The following is a 21,374-nucleotide window of genomic DNA, read 5'->3' as shown; positions in this document are numbered from 1 at the left end:
AGCATGTATGGATTTTGTATTTTATATATTACCTTTCTGTTTCCATTATCGTCATTCACTATCTCCTAAATCTTAGCTTTTGATGATGAACTTAGGATAGTTTTCATTATAAATATATCTCAGGGCTGTGATGTTACATCGGGGCTGATCCTGAATTGAATCTCATAAGCTGGTATGTACAGTGGGATAGCAAACCTCATGTTTCTGTGAATAGTTAGTGTCGGGGCTGGATATCACAGAGGTGAGAGGCTCAGGGACTGAGGTACCCCTATGGGTAAAGTGTAAAGCAAAGTGAAGGCTGGCATAGCCCTGAGGAGATTGTTTGGGTAGCTAACGACTGGGTGTCAGCTGCCTGACAGCACCAGCCTAAGCACTAGCAAGTCTTTCTCTCACTGGAGGTGTGGGGTGGGTAACAAGGTGACTCACAGTAATTTTCATGCTTTGGGGATTTTTTTATTTTACACACTTATTTGGTGCATCATCTTCTCTTGAATTGTGCTCAGTAACTTTACTTGCAAATTAACATAATGTTTTGTTTGGAATTTGTTGTATTTTTTGTTAATTTCTTATTTCATCTCATGTCAGGCTTCTGCTTCAAGAAAATTTCTGTATACTATCTAGTGAAAACTTGAATGTTGGTGAAAGCTTCGCTGAGAATGCAAAGATACTCCACCCCACCCCGAGGAGATTGCTCACTAGCTCTATGGTTCTGCTTCTCAGACCACCTCGTTCCCAGGTCCCACAGATCGTCTCTGGCCTTGGTTTCTCAACCACTCCTAGCTGTCTGATTCCAGACTCCAGCTGGTTCTCATTACCAGGCTGCAGACTCATTCCCATTCTCCAGCCAGCCCCTTTTCTTGACTTGCTCCTTTCACTATCCCCAGTGCCCACTTCTCCCACTGCTAGGTGTACAGAGGATGTTCCTGGGGGAATTCTGCATCACTGTGCATGCGCAGAATTCTTGTCCCCCACAGATTTCTTTGCTTCCCTGCAGAAAAATGACTTCTGATGGCGAAGCAAAGTACTGATTTTGCCCCAGATCCCTAAGTGGCCCCCTCAAGGATTGAACTCACAACCATGGGTTTAGCAGGCCAATGCTCAAACCACTGAGCTATGTGCCCCCACGGCAGCGCAGGCAGGTTGGTTCAGGCAGCTGGTAGAGATGTAAATCGCCACTAGGACAGTGGAGGGGATGTAGGGGGTGGGAGCTGGGCAGTCGTGCGTGTGAGAGGGAGAGAGACACTCTGTCCCTCTTGCCCGCTATTGTGGCATGCTTGGCGTGGAGAGGCTTGGGGTGTTTCTGAGGAGGTAGGTGTGGGGCAGAGCAGAATGTAGCAGCCTTCTTGCTTACTGAATTGTTCCCATTGTCTTTGTGAATTCCCCCAGGAGCATAAAACAGATGTAAAAGTTTTAAGGCTCCTTTACATTGCCTAAGTGGTGTAAAGGACAGTATGGCCTTATAAATGTTTATGGTGCGTTAGGAATTTTTTTCAGTCCAAAAATGTAGACCAGTTACAATCACTATCAAAATGTGCTCCATGAACTGTTTGGTACTTACCTTTCTGGAGATGGTCAGTATCCAGTATAAATTGTGAGTTTGATACCCCAGCCCTTACTTGCTCTTCAGTTGCCTATAACACTGAGCATATGGCTGTATATATTTGTTGACTAATAACTAGAAATAAAGAGTCAAACCTAGCTATATTACTATTCGACAAAGGGGTGGGGATTTCCTCCAGTGCTCCCCGCTCCCATTCTCCATCCATTGTATTATAGTTTAAATAAATTACCAAAGTAATTGAAACTGGCATGATTATATTGCATTATTTTGACAAAATGTGTGGAATTTTGTAGAATTTTAAAATATTGTGCACAGAATTTTTAATTTTATGGTGCAGAATTCCCCCAGGAGTAAGAGGAGGAGTCTTGCTTGACTGGAGCTTAGGAGATCTGCTGGTTTTCAAAGTAGCCTGAATATCAGAGCCTGGAGCCTCTTCTCCTTGGAGCCTATAGAATACACCCTACCCCCGTTCAGTGTTCCTCCATGATTATCCAACTCGGCCATCCCCAGCTTCTGTTAGTTCCAGAACACAGCTGAGTGTAGCACTTAAAACTGCTAGCCTTCCAGCACCAAGTTTTAATTTTAATTTTAAAAAAATTGATCTAGTATTTAAGAATTTAAATAGTAAAATTTCAAACATCTCTAGAAAAATTCTACAGCTCTCCTATTTTAAGCATTCCTATCTGCAAACAAATGAGTTGGTCTGTTCAAAAGGGATGGAAAGTAGGGCTTATATTGGAAAACTGTCGCCTGTCTGTAATTGTTGATAACTTCCACTTTACAGTCTGTAGCTTAAATGCTGTATAAAGAAACAGATTTCAGTTCTGCAAAGGGAAACTTATGACTTTATTCCCTGCCTTGTACAGGGCTGAGTGTACAGTCAATGGATATCAAATCATTCTTACCATATATAATCGTTCATTAACCCGTTCATTTATAAGCCGACCCCCCAAAATGGATAGGTAAAAGTAGCAAAAACTGTATGGCCCTTTCATAAGCCGACCCTATATTTCAGGGGTTGGAAAACTTTGGCTCCCAGCCCATCGAGGTAAGCTGCTGGCGGGTCAGGACATTTTGTTTACCTGGAGCGTCTGCAGGCATGGAGCCCCTCAGCTCCCTGTGGCTGCGGTTCGCCGCTTCAGGCCAATGGGGGCGGTGGGAAGCGGTGCGGGCCGAGGGATGTCCTGGCTGCCGCTTCCCGCTGCCCCCGTTGGCCTGGAGCGGCGAACCGTGGCCAGTGGGAGCCGCGATCAGCCAAACCTGTGGACGTGGCAGGTAAACAAACCGGCCCTGCCCGCTAGGGTGCTTACCCTGGTGGGGTGCATGCCAAAGGTTGCCAATCCCTGCATTAAATATTCAATTCAATCATTCCATAGAGGTTAAAATCATCAAATGTTGGTGTAGACCCGTTTATAAGCCGACCCCCACTCTTTGATGCGTCATTTTTTTACCAAAAATATTCGGCTTATGAACGAGTATATACGGTAAGTTTCACTGTGCAGTTGTTAGTTCAAGCACATGATGTGTAAGTAGATGTGATGGGGAGGGATAATAAACCCAAGGACAGAGAGAGAGAGAGAGAGAGAGGTTGAGGGAAGCTGAAGAGAGGAAGAAAAGATGATGGAATAACTTAGGCCTTCTCTACACTGGCAAGTTTCTGTGCAGTAAAGCAGCTTTCTGTGCAGTAACTCCTGAGGTGTGTACACTATGCCAAGCCACTTAGTGTGCAAAAATTGTGCAGTTGCAGTGCTGTAAAAAAACCACCTTGATGAGAGGTGTACAGCTTTCTGCGCCAGGGCTACAGCGCCGCGCTGCCAGTGTAGAGACACTGGTCAATTACAGTCTGTTCTTGCCTCTGGTCATCGGTTTGAACTCTACTGCCCTGCCCTCAGGTGACCAACCATGAGCCCCACTCCTTAGATTCCTTGGGGAATTTTGAAAGTCCCCTTCCTGTTTGCTCAGTGACATGTGCAGTGGTCTCAGCGCATCTTTCCAGGTGACCATGCCTGCTCCACACACCAGGCAATCCCCCGCTTGGAGCAATTCCGAGCTGCTGGACCTCATCAGCATTTGGGGAGAGGAGGCTGTGCAGTCCCAGCCGCGCTCCAGCCGTAGGAATTATGATACCTACGGACAGATTTCACGGTGCATGACAGAAAGGGGCCATGACCGGGACACTGCAGTGCAGGGTCAAAGTGAAGGAGCTGCAGAACGCCTACCACAAGGCACAGGAGACAAACCGCTGCTCCTATCATGCTGAACTCTCATTGTTCTATTTTAAATATGTGCTGGTGGTAATAAGGAAATAGCTGGAAATGGTTCCAAAGGTTCCAAAAAAAAAAAAAAACCCTTAAAGCTTTTACAGATGAAGGTGGATCTACCAGGAAATGGCTTTGAGTGAAGCCCTAATTTGGTCATAATCCTTTGTGAAACTTATACTTCATGTTGGGGAAACAGAAAGTAAGACTGTACCGGGGAAGTGTATAAGCAATATTATCACAGCGTGTCAGAAGCAGTAGCTGCCTTGTCTAGCGTGTAGGAAACAGCTTTGGCAGTACAGAAGAGAAGTTTGATATAGTGAAAATAAATTCTATAACAATGAGAGTGCGAAAAATACCTTTGGATATTCGGATTGTTTACTGTGTCAGACCTGACCAGGAGCCTTTTGTGCAGGTACGTTGGACGGCATACAATGCTGTGGTGCTGTGTTCTATCTCTGCACCAATAAACTAAAATGCATTTTAACTGGGTATTTCTGCACGCTGGGGCTTGCTTCTTTGTTCCTAAAAATGGCAGTACTTAAAAACCTTTTTGCAGTTCAGCTCTCTGTGGGGTTTTTAATGTTTATGCTACCTGAACTGACCTGTAAATGGCTGGTAATGCAGACCTCTTCATTGCTGTTTTGGTCTGACTTCAGCAGGGGTAGGCAACCTATGGCACGCGTGCCGAAGGCAGCACGTGAGCTGATTTTCAGTGGCACTCACACTGCCCGGGCCCTGGCCACTGGTCCGGGGGGCTTTGCATTTTAATTTAATTTTAAATGAAGCTTCTTAAACATTTAAAAAACCTTATTTACTTTACATACAACAATAGTTTAGTTATATATTATAGACTTATAGAAAGAGACCTTCTAAAAACGTTAAAATGTATTACTGGCACGTGAAACCTTAAATTAAGTGAATAAATGAAGACTCAGCACACCACTTCTGAAAGGTTGCCGACCCCTGGCCTACAGCACTGAGATATTTAATATATCTGGTGTGATGCAAGTAGGTGAACTTTTGGAGAGTTTGTCTTCATTGAATGCCTTTTTGTTTTAACTTCTTAAGAACTGGATTTCTGTCCCTTTTTTGGGTGGTAGGAGGGGCTTGACTTTTATTCCTGACTGATAGGAATTGATGATGGACTTGTTAAGAAGAAACATATCTGCCGCTGCTTGCCTCTGCAAATTCAGTTATACATCACTACAAACATATTTGGCCGGTAGACTTGGTATGAGTTCTTTCTTTTTGAAACCTGGAGGCATTATTAAAGCTTTGAGAAACCTGGAGGCATTATGAAAGCTTAGTGGGGGGGTTGTTTTGATTACAGTGGGGGGGAGCGGAGTCACTCATAAAATATTCAAAAATAAAAAGGTAAAAAAGTACTGGTTTCAGGGAGACCACAGTTAATGAGAAGAGAGGAAAAAGCAGAAAATTCACATCCCTTAAACCAGTTGCTCTCAACCTTTCCAGACTACTGTATCCCTTTCAGGAGTCTGATTTGTCTTCCACACCCCCAAGTTTCACCTCACTTAAAAACTACTTTCTTGCAAAATCAGACATAAAAATACAAAAGTGTCACAGCACACTATTACTGAAAAATTGCTTCCATTCTCAGTTTGACCATAATTTTTTTTTAGTTAATCGTGTGAGTTAAGTGCAATTAATCGACAGCCCTAATTCCAATTGATTTATAATTATAATTAACTGTGATTAAAAAAATTAATCGTGATTAATCGCATTGTTAAACAAGAGAATACCAACTGAAATTTATTAAATATTTTTGGATTTTTCTACATTTTCAAATATATTGATTTCTATTTACAACACAGAATACAAAGTGTACAGTGCTCACTTTTTATATTATTTTTTATTACCAATATTTGCACTGTAAAAATGGCAAATAAAAGAAATAGCATTTTTCAATTCACCTCATACAAGTACTGTAGTGCGATCTCTTTATGGTGAAAGTGTAACTTACAAATGTAGATTTTTTTTTTTTAATTTTTTTGTTACATAACTGCACTCAAACAAAACAATGTAAAACTTCAGAGCTTACAAGTCCTACTTCTTGTTCAGCCAATTGCTAAGACAAACAAGTTTGTTTACATTTACGGGAGATACTGCTTACTGCATCTTATTTACAATGTCACCTGAAAGTGAGAACAGGGATTCGCATGGTACTTTTGTAGCCAGTGTTGCAAGGTATTTACGTGCCAGATATGCTAAATATTCATATGCTCCTTCATGCTTCGGCCACCATTCCAGAGGACATGCTGACTATGCTCGTTTAAAAAAAAATAAAAAAATGAGTTAATTAAATTTGTGACTGAACTCCTGTGGGGCTGGAGGAGAATTGTATGTCCCCTGCTCTGTTTTACCCGCATTCTGCTATATATTTCATGTTATAGCAGTCTTGGATGATGACCGAGCACATGTTCATTTTAAGAACACTTTCACAGCAGATTTGACAAAAGGCAAAGAAGGTACCAATGTGAGATTTCTCAGGATAGCTACAGCACTCAACCCAAGGTTTAAGAATCTGAAGTGCCTTCCAAAATCTGAGAGAGAGGAGTTGTGGAGAATGCTGCTAGGAGTCTTAAAAGAGCAACACTTGGATGTGGAAACTACAGAACCCGAACCCACCAAAAAAAAAATCAACCTTCTGCTGGTGGCATCTGACTCAGATGATGAAAATGAACATGCATTGGTCCTCACTGCTTTGGATCGTTGTCGAGCAGAACCTGTCATCAGCATGGATGCATATCCTCTGGAATAGTGGTGGAAGCATGAAAGGACGTATGAATCTTTAGCGCATCTGCCACGTAAATATCTTGCGACACCAGCTATAACAATGCCATGTGAACGCCTGTTCTCACTTTCAAGTGACATCGTAAACAAGAAGCGGACAGCATTACTTCCCATAAATATAAACAAACTTGTTTGTCTGAGCGATTGCCTGAACAAGAAGAAGGACTGAGTGGACTTGTAGGCGCTAAAGTTTTACATTGTTTTATTTTTGAATGCAGTTATTTTTTGTATATGAACTTAGAAATGTAGAATTAACTTTCATTATAAAGAGATTTCACTACAGTACTTGTATTAGGTGAATTGAAAAATACTATTTTTTTTTGTTTTTTTACAGTGCAAATATTTGTAATAAAAATAAATAGAAATAGAATACAAAGTGTACAGTGCTCAATGTTGTAATTGAAATCAATATATTTGAAAATGTAGAAAACATCCAAAAATATTTAAGTAAATGGTATTCTATTATTGTTTAACAGTGTGATTAATTTTTTTTTAATTGCTTGACAGCGCTAATTGGAATATAAATATTGTACTTACATTTCAGTGTATAGTGTCTATAGAGCAGTATAAACAAGTCATTGTATGAAATTTTAGTTTGTACAGTAGAACCTCAGAGTTACGAACACCTCGGGAATGGAGGTTGTTCATATATCTGAAATGTTCTGTAACTTTCAACAAAATGTTACAGACTTCAGCCACGAGGGAGTTGGGGCTGCAGCTGCAGGGTGCGGGGAGGTCAGGGCTTGGGAGGGGAGGGGCCCTCAGGGCTTCTGCCCCATGGGAGCACCAGGGCCCAGGGCTTTAGATCTGGGAGGAGCGCTGGGGCTCGGGGCAGACAGCTGACCCAGCAGCTTCTACCTGTGGCTAAAGTAGGAGGAGAGGGCTTCTTGGACATTCTTGGCAGCTTCTGCAAATTACAACAGCTTTTGTAATTGATGCTGGAGGGGAATGGCTTTGCATAGCACTGTAAAGATAGCCTAAAGCTGCACCTATGAGTTGGCTGCAGAGCACCCAGCACAAAGATTAGGGCCATTATTCCAGGTCATCAGAGTGGGAATTGTAGGCTAATAGGTTTGTATAGAGAGAATGGGTTTAGATAACTGATAAATTTGAAGCCACAGACTCTGCAGTCAGTTCTCACTAAAGTTATAGCCCTATTGGAACAGGCAATGACCTTAATGGAGTTCTGGGGGCATGGCATTTTCCTTCTAACTATAGGAAGAACATTTGAATCCAGATCTGACTAATGAGTCTTTATATGGATCAATGTTGTTTTTAAAGTTGTAGCACACTCAGATTTAAAAACTATCAGTAACCCATCCCTCTCCACATTTCCAAAGAATTATTGGATAGTTTTTCAACTGAAAATGTATTTTAAAAAAATCATACCATGAGACCTTTGACCTTGGAATAAATTCTTAAAATTTCTTGAAATAAGCATCAGTTTCCCAAAATGACTATTTTATAGACAAGAAAGAACTTACACTAGTAAGAATTTGGGACTAAATACTTGACTGAGCATATAGTTTCATTGAGAGCTTGCCTATATGATATAGCCTTCAGAGCACGTGCTTTTCTTCCAGGTTTTGCTCAAATGTAACTTTCTTTTTGGTTCTTTGGTGTGGTGTTTTATTTCAGTTTATATAAATAAATGTTTATTAATGAGCAAGAAAGGGCTGCTGTTAGTTTAGCAATAATGGGAAGTAAAAAGTGACAAAGTTCTGTGGCACCTTATAGACTAACAGACATTGGAGCATAAGCTTTCATGGGTGAACACCCACTTCGTCAGATGCATGTGTTCACCCACGAAAGCTTATGCTCCAATACGTCTGTTAGTCTATAAGGTGCCACAGGACTTGTTTGTCACTTTTTACAGATCCAGGCTAACACGGCTACCCCTCTGATACTTGAATAATGGGAAGTGAAACTTAAAGCCTTATTTATACTAGTGCTATGCATTAGCATCTGAGAAGAGTTCACTGCGCTTGACTAATTGCAGGAAGGAAAACGAAGAAGCTTGGCCCAGATGCGCATTGTGCCTCTCAGGAGGAGGTGGCCTTTGCACTCCTTTGATGTTGGACTAAGTATGTACCAGGCCAGTTCCCCAACATAGCTTGGTTACTCCACCAGCTAATGGCCCCAAGGGGTTAATACAGCAACAAGGGATTGTCAGGCCATAAGGAAGGCATGTCCATGCGTCCTGTGCTACCCATAGAATAAGAATATATGAGCTGCAATATTGGGTTAGATGGACTATTGGTCTGACACAGTATCTTGTCTTTTGACTGTGACTGTACCAGAGCTTCAGGGAGAGTGTACAGATCATGGCAATTTTGGAGTGATCCACCCCATCTTCCAGTTTCTGGCAGTCAGAGTGTAGGGTTGCCCCGAGCAAGAGGTTGCATCCCTGACCATCTTGGTTAATTTCCATTGGTGGACCTATCCTCTATGAATTTATTCAGTTCTCTCCTTTTTTTTTTTTTTTTAAACTTGGTTATACTTTTGGTCATCACAAAAATCCCATGACAATGAGTTCCACAGATTAATTGTGGTGAATGAAAAAGTACTTCCTCTTGTTTGTATTAAATCTGCTGCCTATGTAATTTCATCAGGTGACCCCTGATTTTTGTATTGTGGGACAGGGTCAACAACACTTCTTTATTCAATATGTAACATTGTCCCTGGGGTATCCCCTTACGCTGGAGTGGTCCTGCATATATAGGATATACTAGCTTTCTGGAGCTGCTTTACAGTGTACAAGATCTGGACCTGGTACTAATTTAACTCCATTCGTCTAATTCACTCTTTCAGGTTTAAAGTTAATGAAAACTCAGAAATTGACTCAAATTTATAATACTTGTGTCCTCTTGTCTCAGATTATCACTGTAGAAGAGGCAAAACGTCGAAAGAGCATTTGCAGCTACTATGAGGAAGATGACGGTGATTCTTTACCTGTCCTAAAGCACCACAGCGCGCTCCTAGAGAATATGCACATAGAACAGGTATAATTAGTAATGGAGTTTTGGTTTACTCCCTTCCCCACATTCTCATTTTCTTCCCTGCTGACACTGGAACAGTTACATTAGAAATTATATTGGCACACTATCGCAAATTTAAATTTCTAACCACAATGCTTCAGCTCTTTATTTTGGGTGCATTGTAAATACCCATCTCTGTAGTGTCTAGGTGTCCGGCACAGCTTCTTGCAGTGCTCTACTGGCTGTCGACTTGAGATGAAGAGAGAGAAATCCTGTATAATTAAATGTCTGTACCATTCTTTTCTTTCACTCCTAGCTTGCCCGCTGTCTGCCAGCAAGAGTGCAGGGATATCCATGGCGGCTTGCATATAGCACATTGGAGCATGGAACCAGCCTGAAAACTCTGTACAGGAAATCAGCGTCTCTTGACAGTCCAGTCCTCCTTGTCATCAAAGATATGGACAACCAGGTTAGGACTTGAGTATAGTGCACTTATTTGGGGGTCTCCTTGATTGGAGTGACCCCATTATAGAAGACTTTATGATAGTTATGTTTAATCTATTTAGTCTTTATCATTTGCAGTACAACCTTCACATGAGTATTCCATACAATTTTAAGAGTTGCATACGCTTGTTAGCAAAGCAGCAGTTTTCAGCCAAATTCAATTATATGAAATAGTATGAGTCAAAATAAGACAAGATGTATGTTATACTATGCTTAGTACTGCTAAATTAGCATATTTATCCTTAAACTCAAACCCAGGAAAATATTAGTACTAAAAGAGGTAAAATCTCTGCAGCAACTCACAATTTCTATGGAGCATGCTTTGCAATTGTAATAGTGTTCTCGCAAGCATCCATCCCAGTCACTAGCAGAATTCAGTTATCAATCTGCTATAAAATAGCAGAGAGCATCTTTAGGACTGGTGTGAAGTTCTCCAGTAGCTTCTAGAATCCCCATATCTGGAGCCATGTGGATTTTAAAACTAAAAAGGGGTGTGGACAACCCAGACACCAGATCAGCATCCTCCCCCCCCCCCCCCGAATTTTACTAATTAGCCTTTAACCTAGCTAAAACATCAGTGCAGTTATTTGTCAGAAACTATATTTGAAAGGCCTTTCTCCTTTTGAATTTTGCAAATTGTCTTCAAGTATAACACAACCATTTTTGTTTTGACAGATATTTGGAGCATATGCAACACATCCTTTCAAATTTAGTGACCACTATTACGGCACAGGCGAAACTTTCCTCTACACGTTTAGTCCAAACTTCAAGGTAACTTGTTGGGGGAGGGGACCCAAGGCTAGGGGGAGCTCCACTTATGAAACATTCTTGACAAAACATTACTGATACAGCATGTTTATCATGAGAACCTTTTGCAGTGTTGAGGTAGCCATGTTGGTTCCAGGATATTAGAGAGACAAGGTGGGAGGAGTAATATCTTTTATTGGACCAACTTCTCTTGGTCAGAGAGAGAAGAAAAAAATTTGAGACCTCAGAAAGCATCAGTTTGAAGATGTGTGACAAACTTCTTGTGAATGCACCTAATCACTAAACTCTTCATTCAGTGCTACCAAACTGCAGTACTTTCAGCAAAAGTGGCTGAAGGAGCTGGACCAGTCTCTTCCATGAGAGTGAGAAGAGGGTTCTAGGTTGATAGTGTGGGAAGATGTAATGAATAAACCATGGAACACTCATAAAACCAGAGGTGGCAACTACAGAAGCAGTTTATGATTTCACATAGTGCTTAGATCGTAGTGACAAGAAACTAGAGAATGGGGCAACTGTGAGACACCCCTAAAATGTAAATAGACTGTTTATTTTTAAATACTGAAGATATTAAAAAGTCTATGAAAAGGAAAGGCGTATTGATTGGACACATGTAAAATTTAAAGCAATCTAGTGCCTTTTTTAGATATGAACCATGCTGTTTTATTTTTTTTCTCCTTCACTCACACACGCGCGCGCGCGCACACACACACACACACACACATATATTAAATTACCCAGAATAATTCCCCAGCCTACTTTTTTAGTTTATTATATTCCCAATAATCAAATTTGGGTCTTGCATTTGTAGGTGTTTAAGTGGTCTGGAGAAAACACCTACTTTATCAATGGAGATATCAGCTCTCTAGAACTTGGAGGTGGAGGGTAAGTGTGTGGTTTTTGGTTTTGAAATCCTATAATTGACTACACTTTGGGAGAGAAGGGATAGTGTTACATGTAAGTGTGAAAGTTAAGTTAAAACTGGTTAGTCTAGTAGATTAATTTATCCTTCTTTGAATAGTTTCCCTATGGGTGCTCCGCGTCAGGCGCACATGCGCCTCCTGAGCCCATAATCGGAGATTTCTAGTCAGCAGTGTCTGTCTGGCCTGCGCATGCACCCTATGCCTCCTGGTGGCAGACACTAAGGCTACATAGGGATGCACACGCAAACCACCCTCAGTTCCTTCTTTACTGCCTCAGCCTTATGGAACACCTAGCATATCCACCTAGAGCGTAATTGGCCTTCTGTTTGTTTTGCACAGATCGTTGTACTTCGTGTTTACCATAGTTAGTTTTGGTTAGATGATTGTGGGTGGTTTTCCCCCCCTTCCCTCGGGGGAGACTTTTCTTCTGGCAGGGCATGCCTGGCTCACCAGACTTCAAATGCTGCCTCTCTTGCTTGGAGGCTATACCAGTAAGCAATGGGCACTCCCAAGTGTGTCTGTTGCCTGGGAGAGTTCCACATGTCCCAGAAATGTTCCTTCTGTTTGGCCCTTAAGTCCACAGCTAGGAAGAGCAGGGAGATAAATCTCTCAGACTGTTGGCCATGGAATGCTTTCTGCAACCACTCTCTGAGCCAGGTCAGGAGAATCCCTGGACAGATCCACCACCCCATCAGCCTCAGGGCATGCCTCCTCTAAAAAAGGAAAGTCTTTGGAGCCTGCTGGGAAGACTCCCAGAAAGAGGAGCGCGGACTCTCACTCTTCTATCTCCAAAAAAGACCAGGTTCCTAACAAGGTCCTCAGTCTCAAAGGGTACTGTTGAGGCCAAGGACTCTTCCTCTGGTACCTGTGAGCCTGCAAACTCCCAGAGCTCCAAACACAGCTCTGATATGGCACCTGTACCCTCCACTAGTAAGGGGAAGGTAAGCACATGGTACCATTGAGTTCGACCCTGCCATCAGCAACGAAGCATCCTGTTCAGCAGTTGTTGCTGTCACGCACCTTAGCCCCATCATCATTACCAATGCAAGCAGCTCAGTCAGTGGTACCTGTACAAGTAGTACCCTCAGTACCAAGCGAGCATCAGCACCTGACATCTATAATATCTGCTGTATGCCCATCATCATTGATACCATCAGCTTCAGCTACGGCAACCTTGGCTACAGCATCGATACCAGGATCCTTTCTGGTACCACAGGAATCTTGGTACTCAAAGGACCTCTCAGTGTTGGATGAACCAAAGTCCTCATTGTTGACAGGTACCAAGCATCTCCAAGAGGCCATTCTGCAACACAGGGATCTTCTCCATCCTCAGTGGCTCCCCCAAAATGGGTGGATGTGGAGGAAAGGACTCCCAATCAGTCTCCTTGAATTTGGTGAGGAGTTCTCCTGCATACTCCTTTGGGAATCTGCCTTCACACAGGGAGAACCTCGCTGGTCACCAAGGAGGTGGACCCAGCCGTCTAATGGGGCTGCACGATGGCCATGTAGGGACCCGTGGGCTGTGTATCGATAGCAGTTTCACAGACCACCAGTAATGCCCCTTAGGGATACCAGGGTTTCACATCCTCCCCATACTCCTCCACGACAGGAGGAGACGTTTGAAGAGCAGGAGGCTAGGGCAGATGAGGATGCCACCCCTGAGACACCCATTTCTTCATCATCATTGCCACCGGATGAGGCAGCTATGTCTCCATCACCTTCCATGGTCGATGAAACTACCCAATGTCAGGACCTCATTAGAAGGGTATCAGACACACTTGCAGATACTTGACCTCTTCCGGGGGATCTGAACACAAGCTGCTAGATATTTTGCAATCAGCAACACCCTCCAGAGTGGCACTACTTATTAATGAGGCTCTCCTGGATCCTGCTAAGATAGTGTGGCAAACATTGGCCTTTATCCCACGAATGTGCAAAACAGTGGATAAGATTACCCCTTAAAGATTCTGATTTCGCGCCCCCCCCCCCCCCCCCCCCCCCCCCCCCCCCAGTGAATGAACGGGGTAGGCAGCACTTTTTGAGATTTATCCCTTATGATAAGGACCAAAAGCGGCGGGATCTCTTTGGACAAAAGTCTTACTCATCTGCAACCATGAAGTTCTGGATCACAAACTTCCCAGAGGACATGACCAAAAATGACTTTACTAATAACAATAAACTCCCAGCCTTTATTGAACAGCTGCCACATGACTGCAGGGATTAGTTCTAGTTTATAGTTACCAAGGGTCAGCTATGACCAGAACAGCTCTCCAAGCATCTCTAGATGTGGCGGACACTGCTGTGAGATCCATCTCCACAGTGGTACTTATGTGCAGGGCTTAATGGCTCCAATTTTGAGGGTTTCTGAGAGAGGTTCAGAACATAGTAGAGGACCTCCCCTTTGGTCACTATTTCATATTCAACTCTTGGGCCATGTGGCAGCTTGCATCTTTGTGACCAATCACACAAGGCTATGCCTATGCTGCTTCCAAGGTTGGATCAAAGCTACTTATTCTCCAGACAGGGGCACCTTGGACAGGCAGATGGCTGTCCCCTTGTATGTAAAGAACTCCCTAGACTAGTGGAAGGAGCAACTCAGTGTCTGTGTAGGCATCCTTTTCTGTCACCAAACCCCATTAGTGACTCTAAAAATCAATGCATCCCCGTTAGGATAGCGAGCCCCCCTCAACACCTTCATGGTTCAGGACAGATGGGCAGCCACAAAACCAGTCTCCACAAAATTTTGGAGCTCAAGTGGTTAGGAACACTTGCCTCCATTTCCTGTCCCTCATCGGGGCAAAGCTGTCAGGGTCATGTCAGACCATTTGTCCTGCCTGGTTTACATCAACAAGCAAGGAGGAGCAAGAGCCTGTGACGGTTCCCCCGCATAAGGCTTTATGGAATATGCTTATGAATGTATATATGACATAACTAGAATATGTTTTGTGCTACATATGCCATTTAACATATCTCTGTAAAGGTTATGATCTACTGAATCTATTCATCCTATTTGTATGCATTCATCATTTTTGTACTTGAAGTTAGGTATATTGGCTGTATACTTGCTTGATTTTTAACTAGCTTAGTAAAGCATTTGGCCAGCAGATTAAGTGCCCAATCAAGAACCACTTAAGCCAACAATGAACTTGGAGATGCCAATCCACATAGGAGATTTCCCAGGAACGTGGCTTGGCTGGTGGTAACTGAGTCATGCATGGACATGTGGCTCCAAAGCTTAATACAGTAAGAAAACAATACAGATAACAACCTCACCAGTTCCAGTAAGCTTCCTTTTACAGACTAGTCTCCTTCTAGTCTGGGTCCAGCAATCACTCACACCCCCTGTAGTTACTGTCCTTTGTTCCAGTCTCTTTCAGGTAGCCTTGGGGGTGGAGAGGCTCTCTTTAACCAGCTGAAGACAAAATGGAGGGGTCTCCCAGGGGTGACTTTCACAAGACTTTCTCTTGTGGGTGGAGACCCCCTCCTCACTCCTATGCAAAGTCCAGCTCCAAGATGGAGTTTTGGAGTCACATGGGCAAGCCACATGATCGGGCTTGGCCTCCTCAGAGTCCAATGCCGACTCATATTATTCAAGACATAATCCGCATAGATCCCAGAGGCAATGAAGGGAGGCGCCACCGAGCTGGCAACAGCGCTGGCAACCCCTGGTGCAATGGCCCTTTTGGACCCCCTGGGTGTATCATCAAGCCCAGGGCACCTTATCAAGGGGATCAAGGTCTGTAGTGTCAGGATGCCGGCTGCACCACTCTCCTGGGGACAGACCTGCCCCTCGGGGATCTGAGGCCACCCTGTCCCAACCGCCCCCTAAACCTCGGGTTGTGGCCAAGATGTCTCCACCACAGGAACAGTCCCAGGCATCGACTGTAGTGGCCACAACGGTCTGTATTGACCAAGAGGAGGTCAGAGACTTAGAGGGATAGGAGGACCCGGTACCTCCACTAGCCACCTCGTCGTCTTCCCCAGACGAAGCTGTAGCAGGGGCGTCCGCTTCGGGGCCACCTCCAATAGATCACAGGGTGCACCAAGACCTCCTCAGGCGAATCGCCCACAACATGGGGTTGCAAGTGGAGGAGGTTGTCGAGACTGAGGACCCCATGGTGGACATTCTCGCTCCCGAAGGCCCATCACGGGTGGCTCTGCCCTAATCAAGATGGTGCAGAACAATATAAAAACTCTGTGGTAGACCCCGGCCTCGATCCCGCCGACTGCTAGAGGTGTCGAGAGTAAATACTTCATCCCTTCCAAGGGATATGAGTATTTATTCTCACACGCACAGCCATGCTCGCTTGTTGTGTCAGCAGTCAATGAGAAGGAGCGTCAAGGACAGCAAGGGCCAGCCCTCAAATCCAAGGAGGCAAAAAGGATGGACTTCTTCGGCAGAAAGGTCTGTGCCACGGGCAGTGTACAACTGAGGATAGCCTGCTGAGTGGCTATCAGTAGATACAACTTCAATTCATGGACCACCATGTTGAAGTTCAAAGACATGATCCCTGCGGACTCCAGAATGGAATTCGCTGCTATCGTCGAGGAAGGGAAGGCAGTTACACTGACCTCTCTGCAGGCGTCCCTGGACTCGACAGATTTGGCCACCTGTACCCTCGCCTCAGGAATATCATGGCTCCAAACGTCCGGGCTACCCCCGGAAGTACAGCAAACCCTGCAGCACCTTCCCTTCAAGGGCGCAGGGCTTTTTTCGGAGCAGACTGACTTCAAGCTGCACAGTTTGAAAGATTCCAGGGCGATCATGAAGTCATTGGGGATGCACACCCCTGCAACCCAACACAAGCACTTTAAGCCCCAACCACTGCAACAGCAATGCCCATATCCTCCTTGGCCGAGGCAGGATTTTTATAGATGAAGGAGCAGAAATCACAGGCGCAAGCCTTCATACCCCCTTCAGGGCAGGGTCAGGGGCCAACCAAGTCATTGTCGGGCTCTAAACAAGGATTTTGAAGGGACGCCTGAGGAATTGGGGTGTCCACTGACAGCTCCAGAAGCGTGGTGTACCCATGTTGGTATGGCCATGCTGGGGTCCGCTTTGTCCCTGCGGATCTTAAGCAGCACCTTGTGGATGAGTGGTATCAGTGGGAAGGCATACATTAGACAGTCTCCCAGGGTAGCATGAACGCATCCGAGATAGAGCCTGGACTGTGTTTTTGGAAAGAGCAAAATGTTGGACGCCTGAGGATGGCGTACCCGCCAATATCCCAGATCCTTCCCCGTACTTCCTGAATCATCTGTCCCACTTCTACATGCATGGTTACAAATAACATCAGACCGCTGGGCGCTTCACACAGTAGAAGTGGGATATTCTCTCCAGTTCTGCTCCTCCCCTCCCTCCCACCCCCCTTCCCCATCTCTCTTCAGGGACCCTTCTCACGAGCAACTGCTTGTTCAGGAGGTGCACTCGCGCCTTGCCATAGGGGCAGTGGAGGAGGTTCCTAAGGAGCAAGGGGGGGTTGGGTTGGCAGGGTCATACATGAGCACCATGAAGGTGCCACTTCAGGGGGCTCCCTAGCCGACCCAATGGGAGTTGCTAAGGGAAAAGTTTCTGACAACCGTGCACGCAGTGCGCGCACACCTGATTGGAATGGATGTGAACAATACATCTCGAAGAACAGTTACAAGAAGTAACTGTTTTTTGCCCAAGCTGTGGGGTTTTTGTTTTGTTTCTAGCTAACAAGCATGTGGGCTTAGCTGCTGTAGATAAAGTTCAAACTTTAACAATTTTTTTTTTTTTTAGTGGTCGATTTGGTTTATGGCTAGATGCTGACTTGTATCATGGGCGAAGCAACTCCTGCAGCACCTTCAATAATGACATCTTATCCAAGAAAGAAGATTTCATAATACAAGATGTGGAAGTATGGACATTTGAGTGAAATACGGATTGCCTTATGGACTGGATTCATTGAGGATGCTGAAAGCTAAATCCCCAGCACAGGCTGCCTCACAGAGTAACACTTTCTTTCTGATATCGTAGCAGAACACGACTACACGAAAACGTTCTGAGACCCAATTTTAAGAGGCAGAAATGGAGAAAACAATAAGAGGACCAGTGTGTGTTAGTGTTTTTACTCTCTTTCCACCAACATTCCTTGAATAAGGAAACAAGATGCTTATGAAGACATTCATGGTGTATGAATTTGTTTAGAACGGTTATTTTTATTTTCTGTAACTGTGGAAAAAATATATATATAGTACATTCCATGTGTATTTATATTACATATAAGTGCTAACCAAAAAGAAAATCTACAACATACTTTGTTTGCCATGAAAACAATAATAATCATCTGAAATAATAGATGAACACAGCACTTAAAGGGAACATGTTTTTTTTTTTAAATCTTTTTATTTATTGTTCATTGTATAGTACATTTGTTTAAAATGTATTAGCTATGTTTTTTTCTTTTAATGTTTAAAACCTCAGAATTTGACAGAAAAATACTATTGAGGTAGTTTTCATATGTGTTGGCAACAAATCCATTTGATTTCTAAAGTTAGTTTTATATATTTTTTTTTATTTTGTAAATGAAACTTTGTTTCTGTTTTGTTGTTGCCCTAATTTAGGGTTTTTGTTTTTTGGCAGAAACACTGAGTGCATAATTCTGGATTTCTTTCAGATGGTGGGAGAGAGGTGGGTGCTGTCAGCATTCATTATTGACTCTGCTGCCATCTTCCTATTAATTGGGTTTTCTACTGGCAATACATGGGACAGCAGGGCACATTCTTAGTGTAACTTGTCATAGCTTCATTGACTTCAGTAGAGCTATGACCGTTTATATCAGCTCAGGATCTGCCCCAGCATGTTTATACTCATGACTAAGAAAATGTCTGAAAAGAAACACAGGTTGTTTTTCTCAGCCACTTGCTTGGTGGCACAGAAAACTAGCTCTGTTTCATGAGTCTTACCCTACACTTTTTTTATTTTTTATTTTCTTTTATTTTTTTAAAGAAAATCTTGTTTTTTAATAGGGGGGAAAATATAATGTGAAAAGTTGGAAGGAATGTTCTTTCCCAAATAGGCCATATTATGTTGATGTAATAACTGTTTTTCTTGGTAATTGATATTTGGTTTTCTTCCTGAAAAAGGCTTGAACCAACAGGCTAACTTACGCTTTTACAAGTAACTAATTATTTCTTTTTTGGTTTAATGAAGTGGCATTTAAATACAGACCAGAATTTTATCTCTTGAGGGACATTTCATTTGCGAAAGGCAGAACTGAACTCTAATCCAGTTAGTGCTGTGAAAACATCAATAGATACAAAAGGTAACTGAAGGAAATAAGAAAATACTTTTTTCTTTATGGTATGTGACCAATTCTGCCTTGTCAAAAAACATAGCTTTGTGGGTGTTTTTGTTTAAAAAAAAAAATTATTTAAATGATAATCTCTGCTGCTAGGAAAGGAATCTGTCCTGTCTCTAGAGTTCAAAGCAAAATGTAACCACATCATACTGAATCCAATTCATCTTAAAAGAAGTCAGGTTTTAGAACTGGTGTTGCACTTCCATGCTCAAAAAAGCACTGTTAAACACTTGGAATATTCCACTGAAGTAGTACAACTCCAGTTAGTTACTACTCTTCACCCTCTTTTCCCATCCCCCAGAAATAAAAGAGAACAACTTAGATGCCAAGTATTTTGTTGTTGTTGTTGTTTTTCAAAAGCATCAATCAGTCTTAAGTCCACACAGAGGTTCCATGCAGTTAAAAACTGATGCTGTAAAAATAAGAAGTCTGTAACACAGTGCACATACGCTATTAACACTGTTTTCTTCCACTTGGTCTATCCATAAAAAAAGTTCTGATGGATTTAGCTGTAAGATATTTCAGAAACTGCTAATAGCATAGTGCTTTGAGAGATTCTAGGCATGTCTAATAATGTCTGCCATTTTGGCCAGTTGCATACCACTTACTAGTTATAAGCAAAAAAATTGTCATTTTACATACCTATCTCTCTTATTTAACTACAGTTTATTCCATTACTCTGTATTTGTCAGAGCATATCTAAACGCTGTCTTCTATATTCAGCAGTGTTGTTCATTCAAACTTCTGTGACCCTTTACACTTTAAACTATGAATCTTGAATATATGTAATGCAGTGCTATCGCAATATTTTCAATAAAGGAGTTTATGCATTCAGATGCTTATTTTGGATGTTTTCCCTTTTACATTTATTTACAAACCTTGAATACTCCTAAAAATGAGGGAATAAGACAAGCCCTTCCTTAAGGCACAAATGCTTCAGATAAGAATAGTAGCTGAATCCTCCTTGAGAAGTTCAAAGGTACAGATCGCAGCAGAGGCAGAATACAGGAGTAGATGGTGGAAGCTGATCGATTTTGGTATGCTATTTTCTAACTTGGGTTGGTTCAATGTACCTATGAGGGGACTTGAAGAAGAAAAGCTATGCAAAATAAGAAAAAAACACTTTCCTTTTACTAGGAAAAAAAATAATGAAAATAATATAACAGTTAATTTAAGGGTCTGATCAGCCTTATTCTGCATTGCTTACTCCTACTTTTGTACTTGCCCACATGCCATGTTACAAGTACTTCATGTTTTTGAGAACGGCCATGATATTCCTGAGTCTCAACCGATCTCAAGATATGAAAATGTAGCACACATACTTAGCTTACCATCTGACTTTGCAAAATATAATACTTTTATTTCCAGACAAAAAGTAACTAAAATGAAGCTAAAATTGACGATATTAGTAACATGAAAGTAATCTGCAAAGGAACTTGTGCTTTTTTTGCTACTTTATAGTGTTATGAAGAAGGCCTGAAATTAAAACCAGAAAAACTCTTCTGCAGTGTGTTTTATTTTTGTTTCTTTTTGGGTTCTTTTGGGCATTTTTTTTTCTTTAATTTCAAAAAGATTAGGCATGTCAAGTTTTTGTTCTGACTGGAGAAACTCAGAGGTCTCAGAACGAGCATACCCTCTTTTAATAAATTTAAGTACATCTTTGTATAAACTTAACGGTGACCAGAATTTGCAGGAAAACTGTAAACTAGAAGTAAAATAGTCTAGTGTTTTATGGTCAGTAGGATTTTGAAACTGTTATGGATGGAAAGTTGTTTCAGAATCGTATGCTTTAATCACTACAGGAATACAGTTGAAGGTTATTTTGGTTTCCTTACGAGTGTGTGATGGATGATTAAGATTTTAATTTCCATGCATTTTTGTTGGCTGGCTGCTATATAGTGTGTTTGCTACCTCTTAACTGTGAATTTTCTAAGTTGTTTAATATTTGAGTTGGTAGTTGTACTTATGCAAACTTAGCTGTTGCACACCAGTTTTTTGTGTTGGAATCATTTAAATTAGCTCCCATTTTCTGTTCTCAAGCTAGGATCTTGCAAGAGAATGTCTTAGAATAATCTTCAGAGGTGAACTTTTTCAAAGTGTCTCAATTTAAAACTACTTTCTTGTTTGATTTTGGTGGGAAGATTCTCCGTATAGATTGGCTTGTATTTTCCAAGCTGTTCTATCTTGTGCCAGCATCCATCAGCTCCAGGAGCAGAAAGCCACAAAGGTGGTTTTGTAGGAAATTT

The 21,374-nt window shown here is 42.4% G+C and overlaps 1 protein-coding gene across 5 annotated transcripts in view; it reads left to right on the top strand.

Annotated features, from left to right (window-relative positions):
• The window catches only part of NCOA7 (nuclear receptor coactivator 7), a 136,252-nt gene extending 116,290 nt beyond the window's left edge, over positions 1 to 19,962 (top strand). For all 5 annotated transcript variants that reach the window (XM_024197351.2, XM_024197348.2, XM_024197349.2 and 2 more), the window contains 5 exons: positions 9,510 to 9,635; positions 9,928 to 10,080; positions 10,791 to 10,886; positions 11,692 to 11,765; positions 17,568 to 19,962. In XM_024197351.2, coding sequence (XP_024053119.1) covers positions 9,510 to 9,635; positions 9,928 to 10,080; positions 10,791 to 10,886; positions 11,692 to 11,765; positions 17,568 to 17,703 — 585 coding nt within the window. In that variant the 3' untranslated portion in view covers positions 17,704 to 19,962. The remainder of the gene's footprint in view (positions 1 to 9,509; positions 9,636 to 9,927; positions 10,081 to 10,790; positions 10,887 to 11,691; positions 11,766 to 17,567) is intronic.
• Positions 19,963 to 21,374: the final 1,412 nt, after the last annotated feature.

Source organism: Terrapene carolina, unplaced genomic scaffold (genome assembly GCF_002925995.2).
Source record: "Terrapene carolina triunguis isolate 2854851 unplaced genomic scaffold, T_m_triunguis-2.0 Scaffold85, whole genome shotgun sequence".
In the NCBI taxonomy this organism is placed as follows: domain Eukaryota; kingdom Metazoa; phylum Chordata; order Testudines; family Emydidae; genus Terrapene; species Terrapene triunguis.
Note: the sequence above shows the minus strand (reverse complement) of the source record. Positions and strands in the feature narration are given on the sequence as shown.